General features: G+C 49.7%; 1 protein-coding gene across 2 annotated transcripts in view; it reads left to right on the plus strand.

Moving 5' to 3' along the window:
• Window positions 1-19902, plus strand: part of SNTA1 (syntrophin alpha 1) — a 100373-nt gene extending 80471 nt beyond the window's left edge. For both annotated transcript variants that reach the window (XM_019482334.2, XM_006277256.4), the window contains 6 exons: window positions 8412-8613; window positions 12393-12600; window positions 13478-13608; window positions 16758-16954; window positions 18214-18401; window positions 19184-19902. In XM_019482334.2, coding sequence (XP_019337879.1) covers window positions 8412-8613; window positions 12393-12600; window positions 13478-13608; window positions 16758-16954; window positions 18214-18401; window positions 19184-19276 — 1019 coding nt within the window. In that variant the 3' untranslated portion in view covers window positions 19277-19902. The remainder of the gene's footprint in view (window positions 1-8411; window positions 8614-12392; window positions 12601-13477; window positions 13609-16757; window positions 16955-18213; window positions 18402-19183) is intronic.
• Window positions 19903-20208: the final 306 nt, after the last annotated feature.

Here is a 20208-nt window from a genome sequence, read left to right on the forward strand (position 1 = left end):
TCATTGTGGAACCCCTGGTGAAACTCTTCCACAACTCATGGCACTCTGGAGAAGACCCTGAGGACTGGAAGAGGGCCAGTGTTGTGCCCATGCACATGAAGGGCAGGAGAGAGGACCCGGGTAACTATAGGCCAAGCAGCCTAACTTCCTAAAATCCTAGAAAAGTTAATCAAGGAGTCTATCTGTGATAAGCTTGCAGAAGGTAAGATGCTGAATGACAGGTAGCATGGCTTCATCGCAGGCAGGTCTTGCCTTACCAACCCCATCTCCTTCTATGACCAGGAAACTTGTCACCTGGGCACGAGAGAGCAGGTTGATGCTGTATACCTTGACTTCCCAAAGGCCTTTGTTCTAGTATCCCACAATGTCCTCACGAGAAAATTGGAGGATTGTGGGCTTCACTCCGAGACAGTCAAGTGGGTGAGAAACTGGCTGCAGGATAGGACCCAGAGAGTTGTAGTGAAGAGATCTGTGTCATACTGGCGAGAAGTGGGCAGTGGTGTCTCGCAGGGCTTGGTGCTTGGTCCAGTACTATTCAACATCTTCGTCAATGATTTAGATGCAGGGGTGAAGAGCTCACTGGCCACGTTCACAGAGGACACCAAGTTATGGGGAAGCATGGTCATGCTTGAAGATAGGCTACAGATACAGGTGGACCTAAACAGGCTGGGAAGTTGGGCGGATCGGAATCTGATGAAGTTCAATGTCAAGAAATGTAAAGTGCTCCACCTCAGGACAAGCAACTCCCAACACACCTACAGGCTTGGTCGCACCAAACTGACTAACACCATGAGTGAAAGGGACCTGGGGGTTAATAGACCACAGTATGAATATGAGCCGCCAGTGTGATGCTGTAGCCAGTAGGGCAAATGATACTCTGACAGCAAAACCAAGGAGGTGATTCTTCTGCTCTACTCAGCACTCGAGAGACTGCAGCTGGAGTGCTGTGTCCAGTTCTGGGCACCACACTTTAACAAGGACATGGACAAGCTTAAGAAAGTCCAAAGAAGAGCTACCCGTATAATCAGAGTCTTTCTTGGCAAGCCATACAAGGAAAGGCTGAGGGATCTGGGACTCTTCAGCCTGAAGAAAAGAAGGCTGAGAAGGGGACCTGGTAGCAGCTTACCGCTACACAAAAGGAGCACATCAAGGGCTCAGTGAGCAACTGTTCACCAGGGCACCTGAGGGAAAAACTAGGAGTAATGTCCACAAACTCCTAGAAGACCAATTCAGGCTCAACATTAAGAAAAACTTCTTCACAGTCAGGGTGTCCAGACTGTGGAATAAGCTCCCTCCAGAGGTGGTGTAATCACTTAACCTGGAGATCTTCAAGAGGAGACTAGACAGTCACCTTGACCCCCAGTTATCTTTCCTGCTTGGTACAGGTGACTGGATCTGATGATCTTCCAAGGTCCCTTCCGGCCTTACAATCAATGAATCTAAGATGGAACTTTTTTCTGGGCAAGGAATTTCTATTGTGTTGAGGTTTCTCTTAGCTCTGTGAAAATGCCAATTTAGTTTGAACAAAAGGCAGGAGCAAGGTGTCATCTTAAGGTTTCCCGGTGGTAGATTTTGCTTTCTTGTAAAATGGTGAAGTCTTCATTTAAAAAAAACCCTGTATCCCTGAAACATGGAAGATATCAAATTTAGCCAATTTTTAACTAAAATCTTCATCATTTTACAAGAAAGAAGCAAAATCTACCAACTGGAAACCTGAAAGCTGATATCTTGCTCCTGCCTTTTGTTTGCTTGGGCGGGGGGGGGGGGGGGGGGAGCTGCTGCCAGACTGAGGAGGTGGGGGTGTGGAAAAAAGTAGTAGCACTGAATTCATAAAAGCTTGAACAAGAATAGTCCTATCTCTGAAGCATGCATGTATTGAACACAGCACTTTGCAATCTCAAGCACAAGACAGAACAACCAAAAACCTTTGCCTAAGCTAAGATACAGGTCAGTAAAACACAGTGAGAGTACACAGCTTGGTCTAACTTAAAATGGAATGTAATAAACCAAAAAGACAAGAGAAAGCCTTGCAAAAGTGTTACATAATCCTGAGGGCATAGTGTCCCCTTACAGCCAGGTATTCAGAAAGGCCTTGTTTAGATATTCCAGTCTCCCACCTTTTACTTTGCCTTTGCAGCTTGTATGTCACTCCAGTGATCCAGGCCCAACTTCTCCATGAAACAGCTTACTATGTGCTGCTACCAATGTAGTTTTCTGCTTTCTTTGGTCATGCTAGCTCAAGCTATCTGTGATCCTCTCCTGTTCCTTTGTCTCTAGCACTTATATGTGATGATTGTGTTAGGTCTTTGCCAACACCTCCCACCTCTCAGTCAGGTCCTGCAGGGCTTGGAGCCAGTACACTAAGCTGGTGAAGGAGGGATTAAAGGCCCTCCCAGACCCCATCAGGGGTTTGCCTGGTGGGGGGGCAGGTCCTTTCAGGCTTTTGCCTTGCCTTGCCCCCCACCCATGCCCCCTCTCCTCCAGTGGGGAAAGGTCTGGCAGGGTCTGCCCCAAACACTCAGACAGACCTGGCTGCTGTCCCCAGCCTGGTTTTCCATCTCCACACCCTTGTCAGCCAGCTCTCACTATTCCATCTAGAGAGCAGAGGGGCAGGGCCAGCCCTGCTCTCTGGAGAAGACAGCAGAGCCTAGTCCAGGGCTAAAAAGCATGCTGGGATGCTGGGGGATTCTGATTTAACTTAGGAAGGGTTCTGGGACAGAAGTTCCATAAACCATTTTGATCTCAATCAGTTAAGTCTGGTATTACATTCAACCAGATTTATCTTAAACCAGTTTCGGCCATTTTGGCTAGGGACAGAAGTTACACATAAACTGGTTTAAAGTGATCAGAAACTGGTTTAAAGCTGTAACAGAACACAAGTTCAGCGCATGTAAACCAGTTTCAAAATGGCCAAAACTGGTTTAAGATAAACCTGGTTGAATGTAGTGTCAGACTTAACAGATTTGTATCAAACCGGTTTATGGAACTTCTGTCCCAGACCCCTTCCTGGTTTAAGGTAAATCAGAGTCCCCCAGCTTACCAACATGCTTTTCAGCCCTGGACTGGGCTGTGCTGTTATACACTCTAGCACATCAGATGCTCCCCAGAACAATTGGGACAAACAGGTGCAGGGTGGGGTCAGGCCAGGCTGCAGAGCAAGTTGTGCTCCCCGGACAGGGCAGGTGGAAAGAAAAAACCTGAGGGCCCAATGTCCCGTCTTGGGGAAGCTGAGGAATGACAAGTCAGTGAGAAGCTGGCAGCCTGGCTGGGGCTGGTATAATTATGGCAGGAACAAAAATAAACTATGTGTCACTCCCTGGCTTCTGTAACCGCATTCCCTGTGAGGAGGCAGCTTGTGGTACATCACTCCAGTGATCCAGGTCCAACTTCTCCATGAAACAGCTTACGATGTGCTGCTACCAAACCTAGAAGAGAGGCCCCTTGGGCCAGATGAACCCTGGGGTAAGGTACACTTTGCTCTGTATCCCTGTTGCCCCTTCCAATGAGCACTGTTACTTTTGCCTACCTAGAAAGCCAGAGGCCGTAACTTGAAGCCAGTTTGAAATTGGCTGGAGTTTAGCGACAGGTTTTAGTAGTCACCACTGCCCAAATCCTCACTGAGCTTCCAGGCTGAAAAGGCCCTGTCCCACCAGGCCAGTGTATCCCCAGAGGTCTCAGCCATCCTGTTTGTGTGCTACACTGTTAACCCTACTCCCTTGGTTGGTAGGGCAGAGGCTTCTGCACTCCATCTTGCAGTCTTTGCTGGTTTCATTTGCCCTGTAGTCAGGTCCTCCCACTCTTACCCCATTCACTTGCACCTCTGGGATCACCTAGCTGTGGTGGGGACCTCAAGGCATGTGAGATTCTGGTCTACACAAAAGTACAGATTGTTAAAACTCATTTATTCATGAAAGGCAGATTTCAGCTGCTTATCAGCAGGTCTGTTGAGCACAGAAGATAGAGGAGGTCATTTTCATAGCAGCCCCCTAGTGGTGGTTGGATGTATTAAACAAGTGAAAGGAAGGAGTTCAGAGAGGTGACTCTCAAACTACTCACAGAGCAATAGTGGAAATTCTGGGCAGAAGTAGTGGGGCTTTGGAAAGCCTGAATGAATTTCCCACATCCTAGGACCAGAATCAAATTTATACCCTTGGAGGGATTAAGAATGACACTGCTTCAGGCTCTGGTGTTGCTTACATTCCTCATGGACTGGTGTCAAGAAAGCACTGCTAAGACAAGCAATTGTCTTTAGGTTCAGTATCTTGCCAAGCATCAGGGCTAGATATATCTGATTCTCAGCTTCCCAGAAGCATCCACCATTCCTCTGTAGTGCTTGTAACTGGTAGGAAATGGGGCTCTACCAGTCACAGCATTCTGATTGCCTTTGAGTTCTGATCAGATTTTATGTGCCCTGTCTCGCAGCAGCTTGCACTGCTTTCAAACGATGCTAGTCCACAGGAGCCAGGCACTAAAATCACTGCAGCTGATTTAAGAGACCCTAATATGAAACTCTGGCTCAGGGGTGAGCAATTAGTTTGGCTGAAGGGCCGCTTACCAAGTTTTGGCGAGCTGTTGAGGGCTGCATGGGTAGCCCCACCCCTTGATGGGTGCCCTGCCCCCTGGTTGCCATCTTGGGACCAGAAGTCTTGCCGCCTAACCTCTGACCTTTGCCACTGGAAGTCCCTCCCCTTGCCCCTGGAAGTACACCTTTGGGGAAGAGGGTTTGCCATCTTAGGGGGGAAAAAAATATACTAAAAATCAAATATCCATAATAATATATTTTAATTTAATTAAAAAATATATTTTTGTCCTGATTTGTGGGCATTTGTGGTGTATATGCAGAAGTGATTGCATATGGGGGTTTGTGGGGATGTGTGTGTGGCTATGGATGTGGGTATGGGAGCCATGTGGTGCAGTGGGTGGGCAGGAAAGTGGGGAAAGCAGCAGGGGGGGAATGTAAGAGAGCAGGAGTGTGGGCCTGCACCTATGTCCCAGGGCCAGCGCCGGTGAGGCCCAGAGTGGGGCAGTAGGAGCTTGGGGCGTGGGCTGGCAGGGGTCTGTGGAGCCGGGCTGGGCTGCACCAGCAGGGAGAGGGGGGAGCTGGCCTGGCTCCATAGACCCCCTGCTGGCTGGGACCCCGGGCTCCTGCTGCCCTGCTCTGGGCCCTGCTGGCCCTGGGACACCAGTGCAAGCCCTGTGCTCCTGCCCGGCTGCTGCTGGCTCCCATGCTCCCACTCCTTCCCACTGCCCCTTCCCCAGCCCTGCAGTACAGATGGGGAGCAGTGTGCAGCCCCAACCCCATGCTCACCTGCGATGAACAAGCTGGTGCTCAGCGTGGGGGAAAAGCACCCCCCCCCCCCCCCCCCGGGGCCAGTGCTGCTTGCTCCAGCTGCTTGCAGCCTGCGCAGGGCTGTCCTGCCTCTCCACCATGTCACCGCCACCCTGCAGGGCAGAGGTGGCACCGGAGAGCAGGCACAGGTAGCCCTGCACGGGCTCGGAGCAGCTGTAGCACAGGGCGCTGGCCACAGGGGGCGGGGGGCACTTTTCCCCCCACGCTGAGCACCAGCTTGTTCCCCAGAAGCTGCTGCTCAGCGCTGCCTGCACCACACTAGGCTGTGGTGTGGCTGTTTCACCGCTGCCTCATTGCTGCCCAGCATGGCAGCAGTGGCTGTGTGGAGCAGCCACTGGTCAGTAGAGATGCGGTAGTGAAGTAGCCACAATACAGCCTAGTGCAGTGCAGGCTCTGGGCAGGTGGCCAAGGCAAACACTGCCCAGCAGCACTGAGCAGCAGGGGCCGCTTTTCTCCACGCTGAGCAGAAGCTTCTGCCAAGCTGCTGCTGCCACATCTCAGCCCAGACGGGTGACCCCAGAACTGGCACAGGACCCAGGCTAGCAGCGGTGTTGGGTTATGAGCTGATGCTCAACATAGGGGAAAAGCGGGCCCCCCTCCCCATGGCTGGCGCCCCATGCTGCAGCTGCTCCAAGGGCACATGAGGCTGCCAGTGCTTGCTCTCTGTTGCCACCGCTGCCCTGTGGGGTGGCGGTGATGTGGCAGAAAGGCAGGAGAGCCCTGCACAGGCTGCGAGTGGCTGCAAGCAGGAAGCACCGGCCACAGAGGAGGTGCACTTTTTCTTCGCACTCAGCACCACTCGTTCCCCACGGGCGAGCACAGGGTTGGGGCTGTGCACTGCTCCCCACCTGTACCGAGGGGCTGGGGCAGGTCACTGGGAGTGAGCAGGCACGTGAGAGCCAGTGGCAGTCGGACAGAAGTGCGAGGCCCACACCGGTGTCCTGGGGCCAGCACTGGCGAGGCCCAGAATAGGGCAGCAGGAGCGCAGGTTCCCGGCTGGAGGGGCTCTATGGAGCTGGGACAGCTCCCTCCTCTCCCTGCTGGTGCAGCCCAGCCCGGCTCCACAGACCCCTGCCAGCCCGAGCCCCATGCTCCTACCGCCCTGCTCGGGGCCCTGGGACACTGGCACAGACCCCGTGCTCCCACACACTGCTTGCTTCCACTTCCCCCTGCCCCCACCACCACTTTCCCACCCACCCGCTGGTTCCCGGCTGCACGGCCAGACTGTGGGGCTCAGCAGGAACCGGCCGGGCCCTGAGGGTCCTTCCCTGCCTGCCCCGCCCCCTTCTCTCCTGAATTTCCCATGCTGGCGCACAAACAGCCCCACAGTCCCAGGCTGGAAGCCCCTGTTAGGCAGGGGCTTCGCGCAGGGGGGGCTGGGCAGGATCTGCTGTTGCAGGAGCCTGCCAGGGTTTCCCTTGGGTCCTACTGCCCCTGCCCCCTGTCATCTTTGATATGAGCCAGGGGCAGATAAATATTAATTTTCTAAATTTTTTAGGGGCCCCATGGGCCACATAGAATGGCCTGGCAGGCCATACGCAGCCCACAGGCCGTATTTTGCCTACCCCTGCTCTAGCTCTTTATGAGAATCCAGCTGCTAAAATCACATTGCATTTGCAGTGGGGACAGAAGAGTAAGAAATTCACTAGAATGATATGGCACATTAAAAGCTGTGATCACCTGAGACTTGAAACATTGTTTAGACCACTATAGGCATGCTCAAGACCATGAACTTGTGTCACTCATCCTGGATTAGTGTTCAGAAAGAGAAAAAGGGTGGTTCTATAGGTTACACCACAGAATTTGTTTTCTGGAGATCTGTTTTGTTGTGTTGGTTGTCTTGCCTCTTGTCTTCTAGTTGGTTATAGAAAAAAATAAAGTAGATGCTTACATTTTTGCCCTGAGTGGAACCAGTTTTTCACAAACGTGCTGCACTCAATGTACCAAACTCTTTAAAAAATTTGACCACTTACTTGTGTGGGAGCTGAGCCTGCTAGAAACCTGACTCCAACTCTGGGTGCCTTGTGCTTGAAATTCTGACTGATGAATGGAACCAGGGCATCAGCAAGTGAGTGTAGCAACGGTAAATGTCTGTCTTTACCAAGTGCATTTGTCAATGGGTGACAGTGGACCCAAACCCAGGGAAGATTCCAATAGCAGGTAAATGCCCAAGGCCAACTAAGAAGCTGAAGATGTTAAGGTCAAACTATGGGCAGTCTGGTACGGTGGGTAGAGTCAGAGTCAGGAGTGAGCCAGTGGTCAGGAATCAGAATGTTGAAGGCAGGGACCAGGCAGGAACCAAGCCAGGGTCTGAGATCCAGAAATTGTCATGATGGTGCCAGAGACCAGGAGCTTAGGAATTTAAGGAATTGGAGGCAGTCAGGCAGAAATAGAAAAGAGGGGGACAAGGCTGAGGTAAGATCCAGGACAGGCATTGGAGAAAAGGCAGGTTCTGGGACCAGGCTTGGAGGTGTGCAGAGTAAGGAAGGATTTGTCAAGGAGCCTGAATTGCCCATGGCCCCTGTTGTTGGGAGCAGCCTATGGGGCCAGCAGGCTTCATCATGCAGAGCCCCAGGGTTACTCAGGGTCTGTTTATAGGGTGTGCCCAGTACTCCTGGGTAGTATCACTCTTGAATATACTATGCCTACTCATGCATACTTGCATGTGCCAATTTTGACTGAGGCAGGGCAGCCACTTTGGGGGTTTTCCACTTCTTACCTGCTCTGTCTCCAACCTATGTGAGTGGGAGTGGGTGGATAGGAGTGCCTGAGAAAGAGATGCTCCTTGGAAACACCAGGGAGACAGCATAGACAGCCCCCAAGTGGCCTGGTCGCAGCGTACATTCCAGTATTTCCCTGTTACTCCATGAGTTTCCTTGTAAAGCTAGCATCATCCATGCAACATGCTTAGTTCTGTTCAACACACACATACAAAACCATAGCTGCCCTGTGGCTGTGAGCAGGGTGAATCCCTGGAAGCTGTGGTGGTTGAACACTTTTAGTGTGGACCTGCTCTGAATGGTGACTGGCCTGTAACTGTGTCCATGTGTCTCTGTTCCAGTGAAATACATGAGGGAGATCTCACCGTACTTCAAGAACTCCTCCTCTGGGGCAACAGTCAGCTGGGACCCCTTGCCAGCTGCCTCCCTTCAGAAGCAAGCCTCCCCCATCCTGTCCTTGCGAGACCTCAAGGAAGGGAAGAACATCCCCTTAAAAATGTGCTATGTGTCAAGGAAATGTCTCCCCAACGACCCAGAGCACAGGTAACCTGGTCCTAGGGCAATCATGTTTAGGGAGGCATCCAGGAGGGGATTCTTGCTCAGATTCCCAGCTCCAACCTGTAAACCCTGCCATTACCTGTCCCAGGCAGAGAGTCATGCTGGTCTGAGGATGACTAAGCAGTCCTGGCCCTTGGTCAGTATCTCTCCAGAGTGGTGAGGAGACAGGAGGGGGGATGGGGGACCGGATCACACCACGTCCCTCCCCATGTTAGTGAAAAAGTTCAGCAGCTTTGCTGACAGCATTGTACAGGCGAGTGAGCCCAGTGAGTTCAGGCTGCACATGCAAAAGGCCCATTGAATCCTGTATGCCACAATCTTGAATCAATACTGGGGTCATGCAAATGCTCTTTATGAGCAATTATAAAGCTAGCCAGGAAAGGCAATGGTTATAGGTTGGTGTAAAACCAATGGGAGGGAAATCGGGCTCAAGCCTCCAGCTCCATGGGATTGCATTTGAGTGTGTCACTTCCTGGGCTTGTCCAGGAAAGAGACCTGTGTGTGTGGCACTCCAGGGTCTGCCTGTCACATGCTTTCTTGTCTGTCCAGCTAATGGGATTTGAATAGCTGCGTCCAAAGGTGGAACCAGCAAGGTTTTCACCCTGGGCAAATCCCTGCCATCACCACCAAGTACCAGAAGGGAGGGTGTGCTGAGCACAGAACAGGTTGCAGAGTTCTGGGAAGGGGGTAGGGGGGGAGGAGCCTTACCTGCCCCAAGGACTCAAAGTCTCCAGCTGCTGCAGTGCAGCCTGCATGCCTTGCTGTTATTGCTGCTTCTGCAGCAGCATTATGGGGTCCCTGCCTCTTGGCTGCTATGACTGCTGTTGCCATGGCACAGACTCCTCAGAGCGGCCACCATTCTGGTGTCCCCTCTAAGTCTGGGGCCCTGCTCACCCATCCCTTGTTACTCTTCTAACTATGCCTTTATGTATAGGTTCTCCTGGGTAATGTGCCTCGAAGCATATACTTTAACAGGGGGCATCTTTACAGTCAAAGAGAATTATATGTATTAGCAAACAAGGCAAACAGATATACATCAGAGGAAATGACATTTAAATGGGATCTCCACTGGAATCACATTACTGTATGTGCTTGGGGCTAGAAAACTTGGCTACCAAGGAAAAGAAAAAATAAATAGTGAAGCTTCCTCCAAGCCTTTCATAGCACTCCCATCAGCCCCAGCTTCTAAATTGTTGAATTCTTAGGTTTTAGTGACAATGTATGCACTTGGGCACTCTTGGCTTTCAGTTCCCAGTGATTTTTTTATTGGGAATCAGACCACATGAAGAAAGAAGGGGAGACCAAGCTGCTCGTTAGGACTATTTTCTACAAATGAGGAAATTTGGCTGCATTTTGAGCTTGTCTTGATTTTGGGGGGATGTGTTCATTATCACAAAGATTTACTATAGTTGGCCAAAAATAAAATCTTGGGAAAAAATATCAGAATGGTTTTGCCCTTTTTTGACAAAAATGTTAATCAAATTAGACCAAATTGTATTCCTCTACTGTTTGCTAAGTGGTCTGCATAGAATCTGTCAGACAGCAACATGTCTGTGAAGTATGTCCTTCCAGTGCTTGTTATCTGATATGCATGCATTGGGACTGGTCACAGGAGTCAGCTGATGCCATTTTCCCTCTTTGATTGGAGTAACAAAACTTTTTAAATGAGAAAACAACACACAGCAAATAGTGTGCCTTCCATTGGGACTATGCAGAAGAATTGTTGTTTGGACCAAAACCCTTGGCACTTTAGGGATTCATAAACATTGTTTTGTGTACATGGCAGTCATCAGTTATGCCCTGATAACATGACCTTACAAATCACACCTAGCTGAAAGCAGGGGAAATAAGTTCTTCTACATTTTCTTGCCATTTCTGTGTATTTTATTACTGACAGTCAGATTCATTCTGAATGGGAATATAGGGTTAGATTTTCTTCCTCATCTACTGGGCATCTTAGTGGACTCGGGTACCTAAGTGTGATTCTGTTCCACCCTGTTCAAATCCTGAAAAATCTATTAGTGAATCCACTTTTGTAACTTACCATCTTACCCTCAAAATTAAGTCTCAGAAAAACAGTGAGAAACACCCACCCAGCTTTTGCATTAATAGTCTTCAGGGGTGCAAGCAGGATGGAGTTGAATCTCACTTAGATGTCTAAATCTACTTATGCTCCTAGTAGGTGAAATAGAATCTGCCCCAATTTGAGGTAATTTCTAGCTGTGTTTAACAGTCTATGTCTGGTAGTTGCATTCTGTGCTCTGTGTGAGAGAGGGAGAGCACAAACATCCACAGACATTGTTGCCACCTGGTGGTGAAGATGGAAGGCAGGAAGAAATACTAGAAACAGGCAACTGCCCTGCAGTTTGTATGTTTGTGTCTTGAGTGCAAACTCATGCTCCATTGTGAAGTTCCCTCACTTCAGCTTAACATTAAGACACAAGTCACCAGTCTGTGCAGAAGATGATATGAACAGTTCATGGGGGTTTCCAGTGAAATGCCTATCTGTCCAGATGAGGGCAAGTAAGGCAGCATTTCTCCCTGCAATACAAAGGCCAGCTGGTGACATTGCCTGGTCAATTTCTCCACTTTTTGGCAGAATCCTTTTTTGAGAGCTTGGTGGAGAGTTCAGTTTATAGCCTTACTGCAAGTCTAGAAGATCAGGCAAATGAGAAGGGGAAAAAGCAGAAGAAAAGGTTTTGGGTCAGGGAGCACATGAACAACTTGCCTTGTTATGATCTCCGCATGGCTCTGTTACCTGGGTCTGTCTTCAGGCAGTCTGAAGACAAGGATAAGTGAGATAAAACTGATGGTCAGGAAGTCAAGGCCCAATGGAAGGGGTGGCATCTAATTACAGCTTGTCCTCACGCAGGTGATAACTCTGAAGGTCACCAAATTTGCTGCTGCTGGCAGTTAAGTGTTGCCAGGTAGGAGGTGGTTGGACAAGTTTTTGACTCTTCATAAGCTGAGTTAAGCCAACCTCATGTTTTAGGAACAATGAAAACGAGTGAGGATGGAAGCTCTCCCTCTACTAGCCCACCGTTTGTGAGTTGGAAGGTTCTGAAATACCACCTGCAGGTACTTGATGGAAGTGAAGTATTAGACTTGGTGGACAGATGATCTGAGCTCTGCTCTGACCCTGTTTCCTAAGGGTTTGAGCAGTGTTATGGTTTCTCCTCTGAGCTTTACACTCCCAGTTCCCCTTTTTCACTTAGCCCTGGCCAGGGTCACCCTGTGCTCCAGGTCCTGTGCTGCTTTGGCCCCTCTGACTGTCATAACAAGAATGACTAATGCAAAATGGAGACCTTCTCTCTTGCAACACATTTCTGAGTCCCCGGCAGGAGAAACACCACAGGAGGCCTCAGGACCAAGTATAGCACATGCTAAGAGACCACCTCTAGGTGCCCTGTCTTGCTTTGGGTCCTATTAGAATCTGTGAGGCCTGCTACACCAACTTCTGCTGACTGTGATGGGCTCTGGGCCAAGAGAATGTTCCAAATTATGCCTGTGTGAGAAGAAGATCTCAGAGCATGCATCTACCAGCCACTAATCTATGGAGAAAATTGGAGGGTGCCCTGAACCAGCAGTGATGGGGCTTCCAAAGGGAAACTTGTCAGCAGAGCTGGAGAGGGGAGTGGTGTCAGTGGGAGGGGTTTGCAGTATTGATTACAGCCCATGTACTTGCCTCCCACTTCCCAGCCCCACAGTTCTGCTGAGTGGAGCCTGGCCACCAGCCCACTCTGTTGCGTGCTGCTTCTTTGCAGGTACTTGGAAGTCTGCTCGGCAGATGGACGTATTCCCCTCTTCCTGAGAGCTAAGGACGAAGTGAATGCCCAGTCCTGGTTCAACGCTATTCAGACCAGCGCTAACACCTTGCTGCCCAGAGTCAAAGAGGAGCTGCGAGCCCTGCTGGCAGGGGCTGGGGTTGCTGGAAGTAAAGAGATCAAGCATGTTGGCTGGCTTACTGAGCAGGTGCCCCCACCATATGCTGGGTTTGGACATTCCTGGGTTGCGGGGGGAAATTGTGATGCATAGAAGAGGAGGTAGCTCAGGTCTTCCTACACAGCTCTGGCAGGTAGCCCAGCCCTTGTCACTAACATCTTCTGTGCCTCCCACAATACCCAGCGCTCTGCTAGTGCACCTCAGTCCTGACCTACAGCCCCTGCAATATTTGTCCTGGGCCCCTTCACAGCACCACTGATGTACCCCAATCCCAACCAACAGCCTCTTCTATTCCAGCCCTGGGCACCCAAGCAGTGTGTGACTCATCCTGGTGGGATCATACCCATCCAAACTGAGGTCTCTAGGGTCTGTAGTATCCCAGTTTTTCATGGCAACTGAATGCCACTGACTGAATGCTAGGTGGCTTCACTGCAGTTGGCAAATGAGGTGGATCAGTTGTGCACATACATTAGTATGGCCAATTGGGCTCCACGGTTTGTGGTGTGCTGGGGTGCAGCTGGGGTGGAGATCAGAGTGGAAACCTCAGTGCTCTGATGCAGAGGGATATTTCTGTGGGTTATCCCTGCCTTGTAGAGGGGCCCAGTTCACTGAATACATTGCATGGCCCTTTCTTAACTCTGTCTGGCCAGGGGCAGGGGGGGAGAGCTCCTGGGTGTTGTCACAGGAAACAGCATTTCCACCTTAGCTGCACCCCCCACACTCCCTGACACTGGGCTCCTTCCCTCCCTTTCTCCAGTTCCCACTGCAGCCCTGCTCATCACACACATTGGTGGGCTTCCCACTGCCATGTATATGTCATTTCCTGTTACGTGCCTCTAGACAGGAGCTTCTTCCCAGGACACCTTGGTTCTGCCCTTCCATTTTCCGCCTACCTTTTGTTTTCTAGCTCCCCAGCAGTGGGACAAAGAACATTCTTGCCATCCTCACAGAGAAGGACCTTCTGTTTTACTGCAGCCTCCCACAACACAGGGACACCCTGAACAAGCCAATGCACAACTACCCTCTCATAGCCACCAGGTATGTGAGCCTGCTCTGATGCTACAGGTGCAGGGAGCCACCTATCCTTGGCCCAGCTGTGTGTGCCAGGACAACATGTGCTATGGCTATTGGTTCCCACCATAGCCCTTGCCTTTGCTCCTGCCCCTGTCCTGCCACATTACTGGGTATGTTTTGCTACATATTCTTGATAGGTCTGGCTGCAGAGAAGAGGTTAATTGTAGTTTTGATGTTGCCAAAGCCAGTTCAGCAAGGAATGTGGCTCTGTAGCACCCAGGATTAGGGGCTATGAGCTTGGATGCTATTCCAACCCTGTGGAAGTATCAGCTGTTCTACTGAGAGAAGAACAAGTGTGCCTGGGGGGTGCCTAAGCATTTTCAGAGGGCCTGGCCACAGGGTGCTCAAGCCAGTGAACCTCAGGGGAGAGAGTTAAACCTTGAATTTGCCTGAGTTGTGCCATAAGCTGCAGGCCACAGGGTTTACCACCCTAAAATCTTGAACCAGGTTTCAGATCCCAGTAAGGCTCAGATAGCAAAGCAGGGTCAAGCAGAGACCTGGGATGCATGAGATGTGGAAACATAAGCCAGCTTTGGGTCATTTTGGAGTGTGGGGCTCTGTTACAGCTGGTGATTGCTAACTACCTTGTGGTAACCAGCCTCATTATGATTCCTCAGGCAGACCTTCCCCTAAATGTGTCTTTCATGGTGTCTTTCATCTAACCCATAGCTAGGACCACGATTCTGCAGAGTATCTGGATTAGCAGGTAGCTTCTATTCATCAAGCAGTAAACTTGGCTTCCCCATTACCCTTGGAAGCAGCACAGTGCTCTGAGATGCCCTCTCCCCTCATGCACTCAGTCAGTAGTTTCTTTCATAGAGAAACAGAAATGAAATTAAGAGAAGAATTAAAATTTAATTTGAATTTAAGGTTTAATGTAAATGAAAAGATTAAACAAACTCTGGTCATTTATCCCATATTTCCAAGACTAAATTGCCCTCTGGTGGCCAGGGCCTGAAAATACTGGCAACACATGTACAGGCTTGTAAGACAAGGGGAGCTTTCCAATGTAAAAGTAATAGTGTCTCTAGAATAAACTGCTGCAGCACTCAGTAAAATCAGACACTAACAACCTGGGTGCCGCAAGCAACCACATACAACCGAGTCCACACCTATGTTAATATAGCCATGTTGCTAATGTTGGCTCTCCTCCTGCAATGGAAAATGGATTGAGCAAGTGTCACAGCCTGTCCAGTCCAAGGGGTGGAGGGTTCCACCCAAAATGCTCAGAATAGTTTTTGCTATGATCCTTCCTCTCCTTTGTGGGGGCTCTGTGATAACATAGTCAGATGCAGGTCTCTGTTTCTTGATTAGATATTCCTACATAATGATGTTTTGGGTTGGGGGGAAAGTGGATCTGAAAGTTCATGTATTTAAGGTTCTCAAAGGAAAAGCACTGTGAGGGAAGTAGTGCATTATGGACTCAAAACGCAGGGCCCAAGCTATGTGTCAGGGTCACTGCTTGGATATAAAGTTTGCTGGAGGTTCAGTTTCACATTCTTTGTATATTTCTATGTGGGACAGAGGCACATGTAGTCAGGGACAAGGATTCATCCTGTTAACAAGATCCAGTAGACAGGCCTGTACAAGCAGAGTGTATGGAGTATGATACATGCCTGGTGGTATAGCGGCATCTGCTGGTGAATTTCTTGTATTGCAGGAACAATTTGCAAATGAATAGAACTAGAGGAGGGTAGAAAAGGAAGTCACACACTTGTGCAGTAGTGCTGTGCAAAGTTCTGGTCCCTGATTTGATTCGGCGGAGATTTGGCCTGATTCAGTGGACGAATCTCTGAATATGAATTGAATCAGAGGACGCTTTAATTTATCTGAATCAATTCGGACAGATTCGGCGATTCGGACGTAGATACACCTTTAAATGTTTTTTCTATGTACCTCCAGGTAGCAGAGGCTCTGAACACTGTGGTGCCGGGACAGATGCAGCGTCCCACAGAAGAACCGGGGGCTCCCCAGTGCGCTCCTCGGCAGATCCAAAAGTGGACCAGAAGTATTGGAGAGCCCTACGCGCTGCTGTGGGATGCACCATCTGCCCCAGCACCGCAGCAATTATGAGCTACGCTGCTACCTCAAGGTATGTAGAAAAAAACTTTTAAAGCTGTGCCTGTGTCCGAATCTCTGATTCACCGAATCAGCATCGAATCTTCAGATTCAGAATCGACCGAATCAAATCGGGGACAGTGATCTGAATCAATAGATCGAATCACTGCCCTTGACTTGGGCTGAATCCGAATCGAGTAGGGCCTGTTTTGCACAGCCCTACTGCGCAGGCATTGTCTGCTGGTAGTTCCTTGCTCACATGGATTTACAGTGCTGGGTTTCAAGCTGCTTGCAAGGAACCAACAGTATGGATGGACACTGTGAAATGTAGATTTCTTTCCCCAGAGCATAGCATTGCTGTATATTTATAAATCAATTTTTTTGTCACTGCAGGATAAAAATGGCTGGCAGAGTTGCCCTACTTAGGGGATTGTGGCCTTCTGCTTTTTAAAAACTTAATCACATTTCAACTGTTGTCATTATTAATTCAAAACCTCAGTGAAAACTGTGTTCTAGTTGGATGCCCCTCTCTCCACTGGGGGGCAGCATGAACATTGTGCAGTGGCTGACTTGGGGCCAGCCTGCTAACTTGGGTGCCAGGAGAACTGGTTCCATTCCTCATTCTGCCACAGACCTCCTGACTTGGTCAAGTCACCTCCCCCCTCAGAGCATGAAGTGCAGAAAGGAAATAAGCAGCGTAATGGGTGCCTTACAGACCACTTCCGTCTGCCATATGCCCTGGAGAACCTTCCCACTACTAACCCATTGACCTGAATGGCTTCCTGGGAGGGAGGTCATGGCAGCTTTCCCTACTGCTACATGCTAAATGGAGGCCCACAAGGCCTAGTGACTTGCCCAGGAAGACAGAGGTAGAACAGGGAACTGAACCCAGATAACCTGAGTCTTGGGGATTGCCAAAAACCAGGCCGTTCTTCCTCCAGTGCATACTGAGCTCTCCCCATTGCACTCCTGGAAGTGGAGTCAGTGACTTTAGGGAGGGGTTATGTGCAGAGTGAGTCACATACTATTAGGGCCCTTCTCCACTCCTCACACAGGCTTGTGCACTCTGGCCCATCCAAGAGCTCCCTCCTCTATGACTCAGAGCTCTCATTTGTCTTGCGGACTGGAACCAAGAAGGGGGTGGAGACCCACTTGTTCAGCGTGGAGACACACCGCGACCTGGCAATATGGACACGAATCCTGGTGGACGGCTGTCACAGCGCGGCTGAGTTCATTCAGGAAGTCTCAACAGGTCAGGAAGTGAGGAGGTTCTGGGGAGCTTGTGAGACAGTCAAGCTGAGGGAGGGCGGCAGAGACAGGTCTGCAGAGATTTTGGAGAAGTCAAATACCACAAAGGTCATGCTGTCCCAGTCTCACTGTGTTATGAATGAGTCCCCTGGGTTCTCAGCTCCCCATCTCTCTGCTCCTGCAGGCAAGCAGCTTGGACTCAGGTGGAAGGTCAGGGGCACATGTGTAAAGTGAGTTAGGGATTTTGCCATGGGGGTCCCCTCAGAATGCCAGCAATCAGGAACAGTGGCAGTGAGAAGCCAACGGGCTTGGGGCACTGGGATAGACAAAGGGTAACAGGCAGCAGGGCAGTGGGGCATCTAGTGTGAGGGATGCAGGAGTAATACTCTGCTGGTCTACAGTGTAATTTGGGGCTCTGGGCATTGGGCTGCAGGGTGAAACTGTTAAGCTCCAGGGTGGCAAAGAACTGCTTCCTGCAGGTAAGGAACTGAGCAATGTGCAGTAAGGACCTTTTGCCACCTGGCCATCAGTGGTGACCAGCAGGGCAGTTTGTTATCTACTCCAGCCTAGCCAGCATTTAACCAGAAGTGAACAGACAGTGCCCCATGCTACTGGAAATCATCCTGGTCTCCAAGCCTCTGAGAGAATCCAACATAGGGAGAAGCTGTCCAGGCATGAATCCAGCTCAGCTGGGATTTACTGGGGGAAGGAGGGGCCGAGTATCAAACTTACCCCCAAACAGACTGGAACAAAACAGCTTGACAAGCTGCCTGCTGGAGAGAGCCCAGGGAGGAAGCTCAGGGTGGGGCCCATTTCAAACTTAGTTCTGACCCCCATGGCTGATGTAGTTGTTGCTTTAAAACCAGGATAGGCAAAATCCAAAGCTCAGGTAAATCCAGGCAGCTCCCCTAGGATCAGGGGCTTTATGCCACTCTTTGCCAGCTGAAGATTGGGGCCAAAAGTTTAACTCCAGTCTTGGTGCAATACAGTAAGCAGTTTTCCTTTAAAGCTCTGATTTCGGGCTTTGGTTCAGGACAAAGTGCATCAGTGGCAGTGTTCCCCTGAGCCCTGCAGGGCCCAATCTCACCTTACCATCACAATTTACTGTATGCTGAATGAGACTCTGCCCCAGTCCTGGACAACCCCCAGGTGCTCTGTAACTATGAACTGCTACAGGCCTTGCAGCCAAGAGGGATGGTGGAGGCAGGGGAGATTCCAGGACATGCTAGAGCCTTGACCCTGGGTGATTCACTTCTCTTTCAGCCTGTACATGGAATGGGCGGGACTGCACCTTGTCCATCCACATAGACAAGGGCTTCACGATTTTCACAATGGAGCCTGGCCTCAGCAAGACCATCCTGCTGCAGCAGCCATTTGAGAAGCTGCAGATGTCCTCAGACGATGGAACCAAGATGCTCTACCTGGACTTTGGCGCCTCAGAGGGAGAGATTGTGCGTTGGCTTTGCTTCTAGCTTCTGTATTGCTGTTGCTGTTTGTGTGCTCCCTCTGGAGTCTCAGAGAGGAAGAGGGAGGGCCAGGCAGCAGGAGTTGACAGAGTGCATGTCCAGTGGCAAGGGGTCATGGGGAAGGAGGGTAGCTGCCATGCCACAGGGTCCTTTGTAGGAAGCCAGGCACTAACTGGGCAATGGACAGTGCAAGATGTTTATGGCTAACAATCCTGCTGATGTACAAGTAAACCAGGCTCACTGCATTCAAAGCAGCAGTGCCCCATCAGGGCACAGGTGCAGTGTGAGGAGGGAGAGCAGTTGTGCTGGCTGGGCTCAGGCACAGGGAGATGACTTCATTTCCCGGAACTGCTTCCAGAGGGAGAGTACAAAAGAGAAGTCCATGTGCTGGAGCATTGCTGTGGGCATGTTACAGTGAGGTGAGATCACATTGGGCTGTCAGTTTTTCTTTACTAGAGACCTATAGCCTACATTTACCCACACCTGCACCATGAAGGAAGGCAGCAGTTTCCCATCTCCTAGGGAGGAGGTATTAGTTGCTCTGTTCAGAATCCCTGGAGAGGGGCTCCTGGATCTCTTCAGGGCAGTGTCCATGAGAGGAAAGCAGCCTGTGAGGCTCTAAAGCAGAATGCCCTTTTCTGGGCTGTTAAACCACCAACTTAACTTTCCTGATCATTCATGTCCTCCTTCCCATTGATTTTAACAGAGCAAAGGCTGAATGCTCTGAGCAAAGCACTCACCATTTGCAAATATCCCATTTATTGCAGCAACTGGACCTTCACTCCTGCCCCAAGACCATTGTCTTCATTATCCACTCATTCCTATCAGCCAAAGTGACCCGGCTCGGGTTGTTGGCATAGGGACACAGGAAGCAGCCAGAGAGAAGAATCCAACTCGCACAAGATCTGTGCACTATGGTGATTCTGTCATGACCTAACCAAAACAAAAACCATTCAGATGAGACTAGAATGACCAGGTAACACATGACAGCCAAGGAAAACCACTAACCATCCAGGAAGACTGAAGTAATAAGCACCATTGATGGGGATTCTTTCAGGCAGCATTGGAATGGGAAGAGTCACTCACTGACCATAGAGATGGGACAACTCTGGGATGTTATTCAACAGCAGCGAATGTTTTCATTTCTGATAGCATCACTCAAAACAAGCTTGAAAAATATCCATTTAAGTCACAGCACCACCCAACAACCCACCACTCTAGTGCCTTGCAAGATGATATTTTCTGTACAAAGAATCAGTTTGTATCAATGTTTTATATTTATATGGCCCAGTTATAAATGATGAAGTGTTAGCTTTCTGTCCCTCTATGTCTAGCCCCATTGTAAACCTAAATTGTGGTAGATTAGATACACTTCACTGTTTTCCCAGAAACCTATTTAGAGAACACCCAGACCGGAGACCTGAGCCAACTTTGTCTTGTTTAACAGATGTGAACTAAAAAGTATTAAATATATTTGCCAACTTTTTCAACTTCGTAGCTAATTATAGGAGCCATAATTTAAAAACTCTTTTTATTAATTAGCTTTGTAGGATTATTTTTCTTTAGCTAACTCCTGTACCCTTGATAATCTCATTTCTCATTTTAATTTTTTTTGGGGGGGGGAACTGTCAGATGGGGTGGGGGAGTGAGCAAAAATAGTTTTCTGAACCAAAAGTTAATGCATGAAATGTTTTTTTGGGGGGGAAATAAACATAACAAATTCACAAGCAGTGAAAGCTAAGATTTGTTTCCTGTTTTATTCTGCATGGTAGCAATCAGCTATTTCAAAGTC

The sequence above is a fragment of the Alligator mississippiensis genome, chromosome 9, assembly GCF_030867095.1.
Source record: "Alligator mississippiensis isolate rAllMis1 chromosome 9, rAllMis1, whole genome shotgun sequence".
NCBI classification, from domain to species: Eukaryota; Metazoa; Chordata; order Crocodylia; family Alligatoridae; genus Alligator; species Alligator mississippiensis.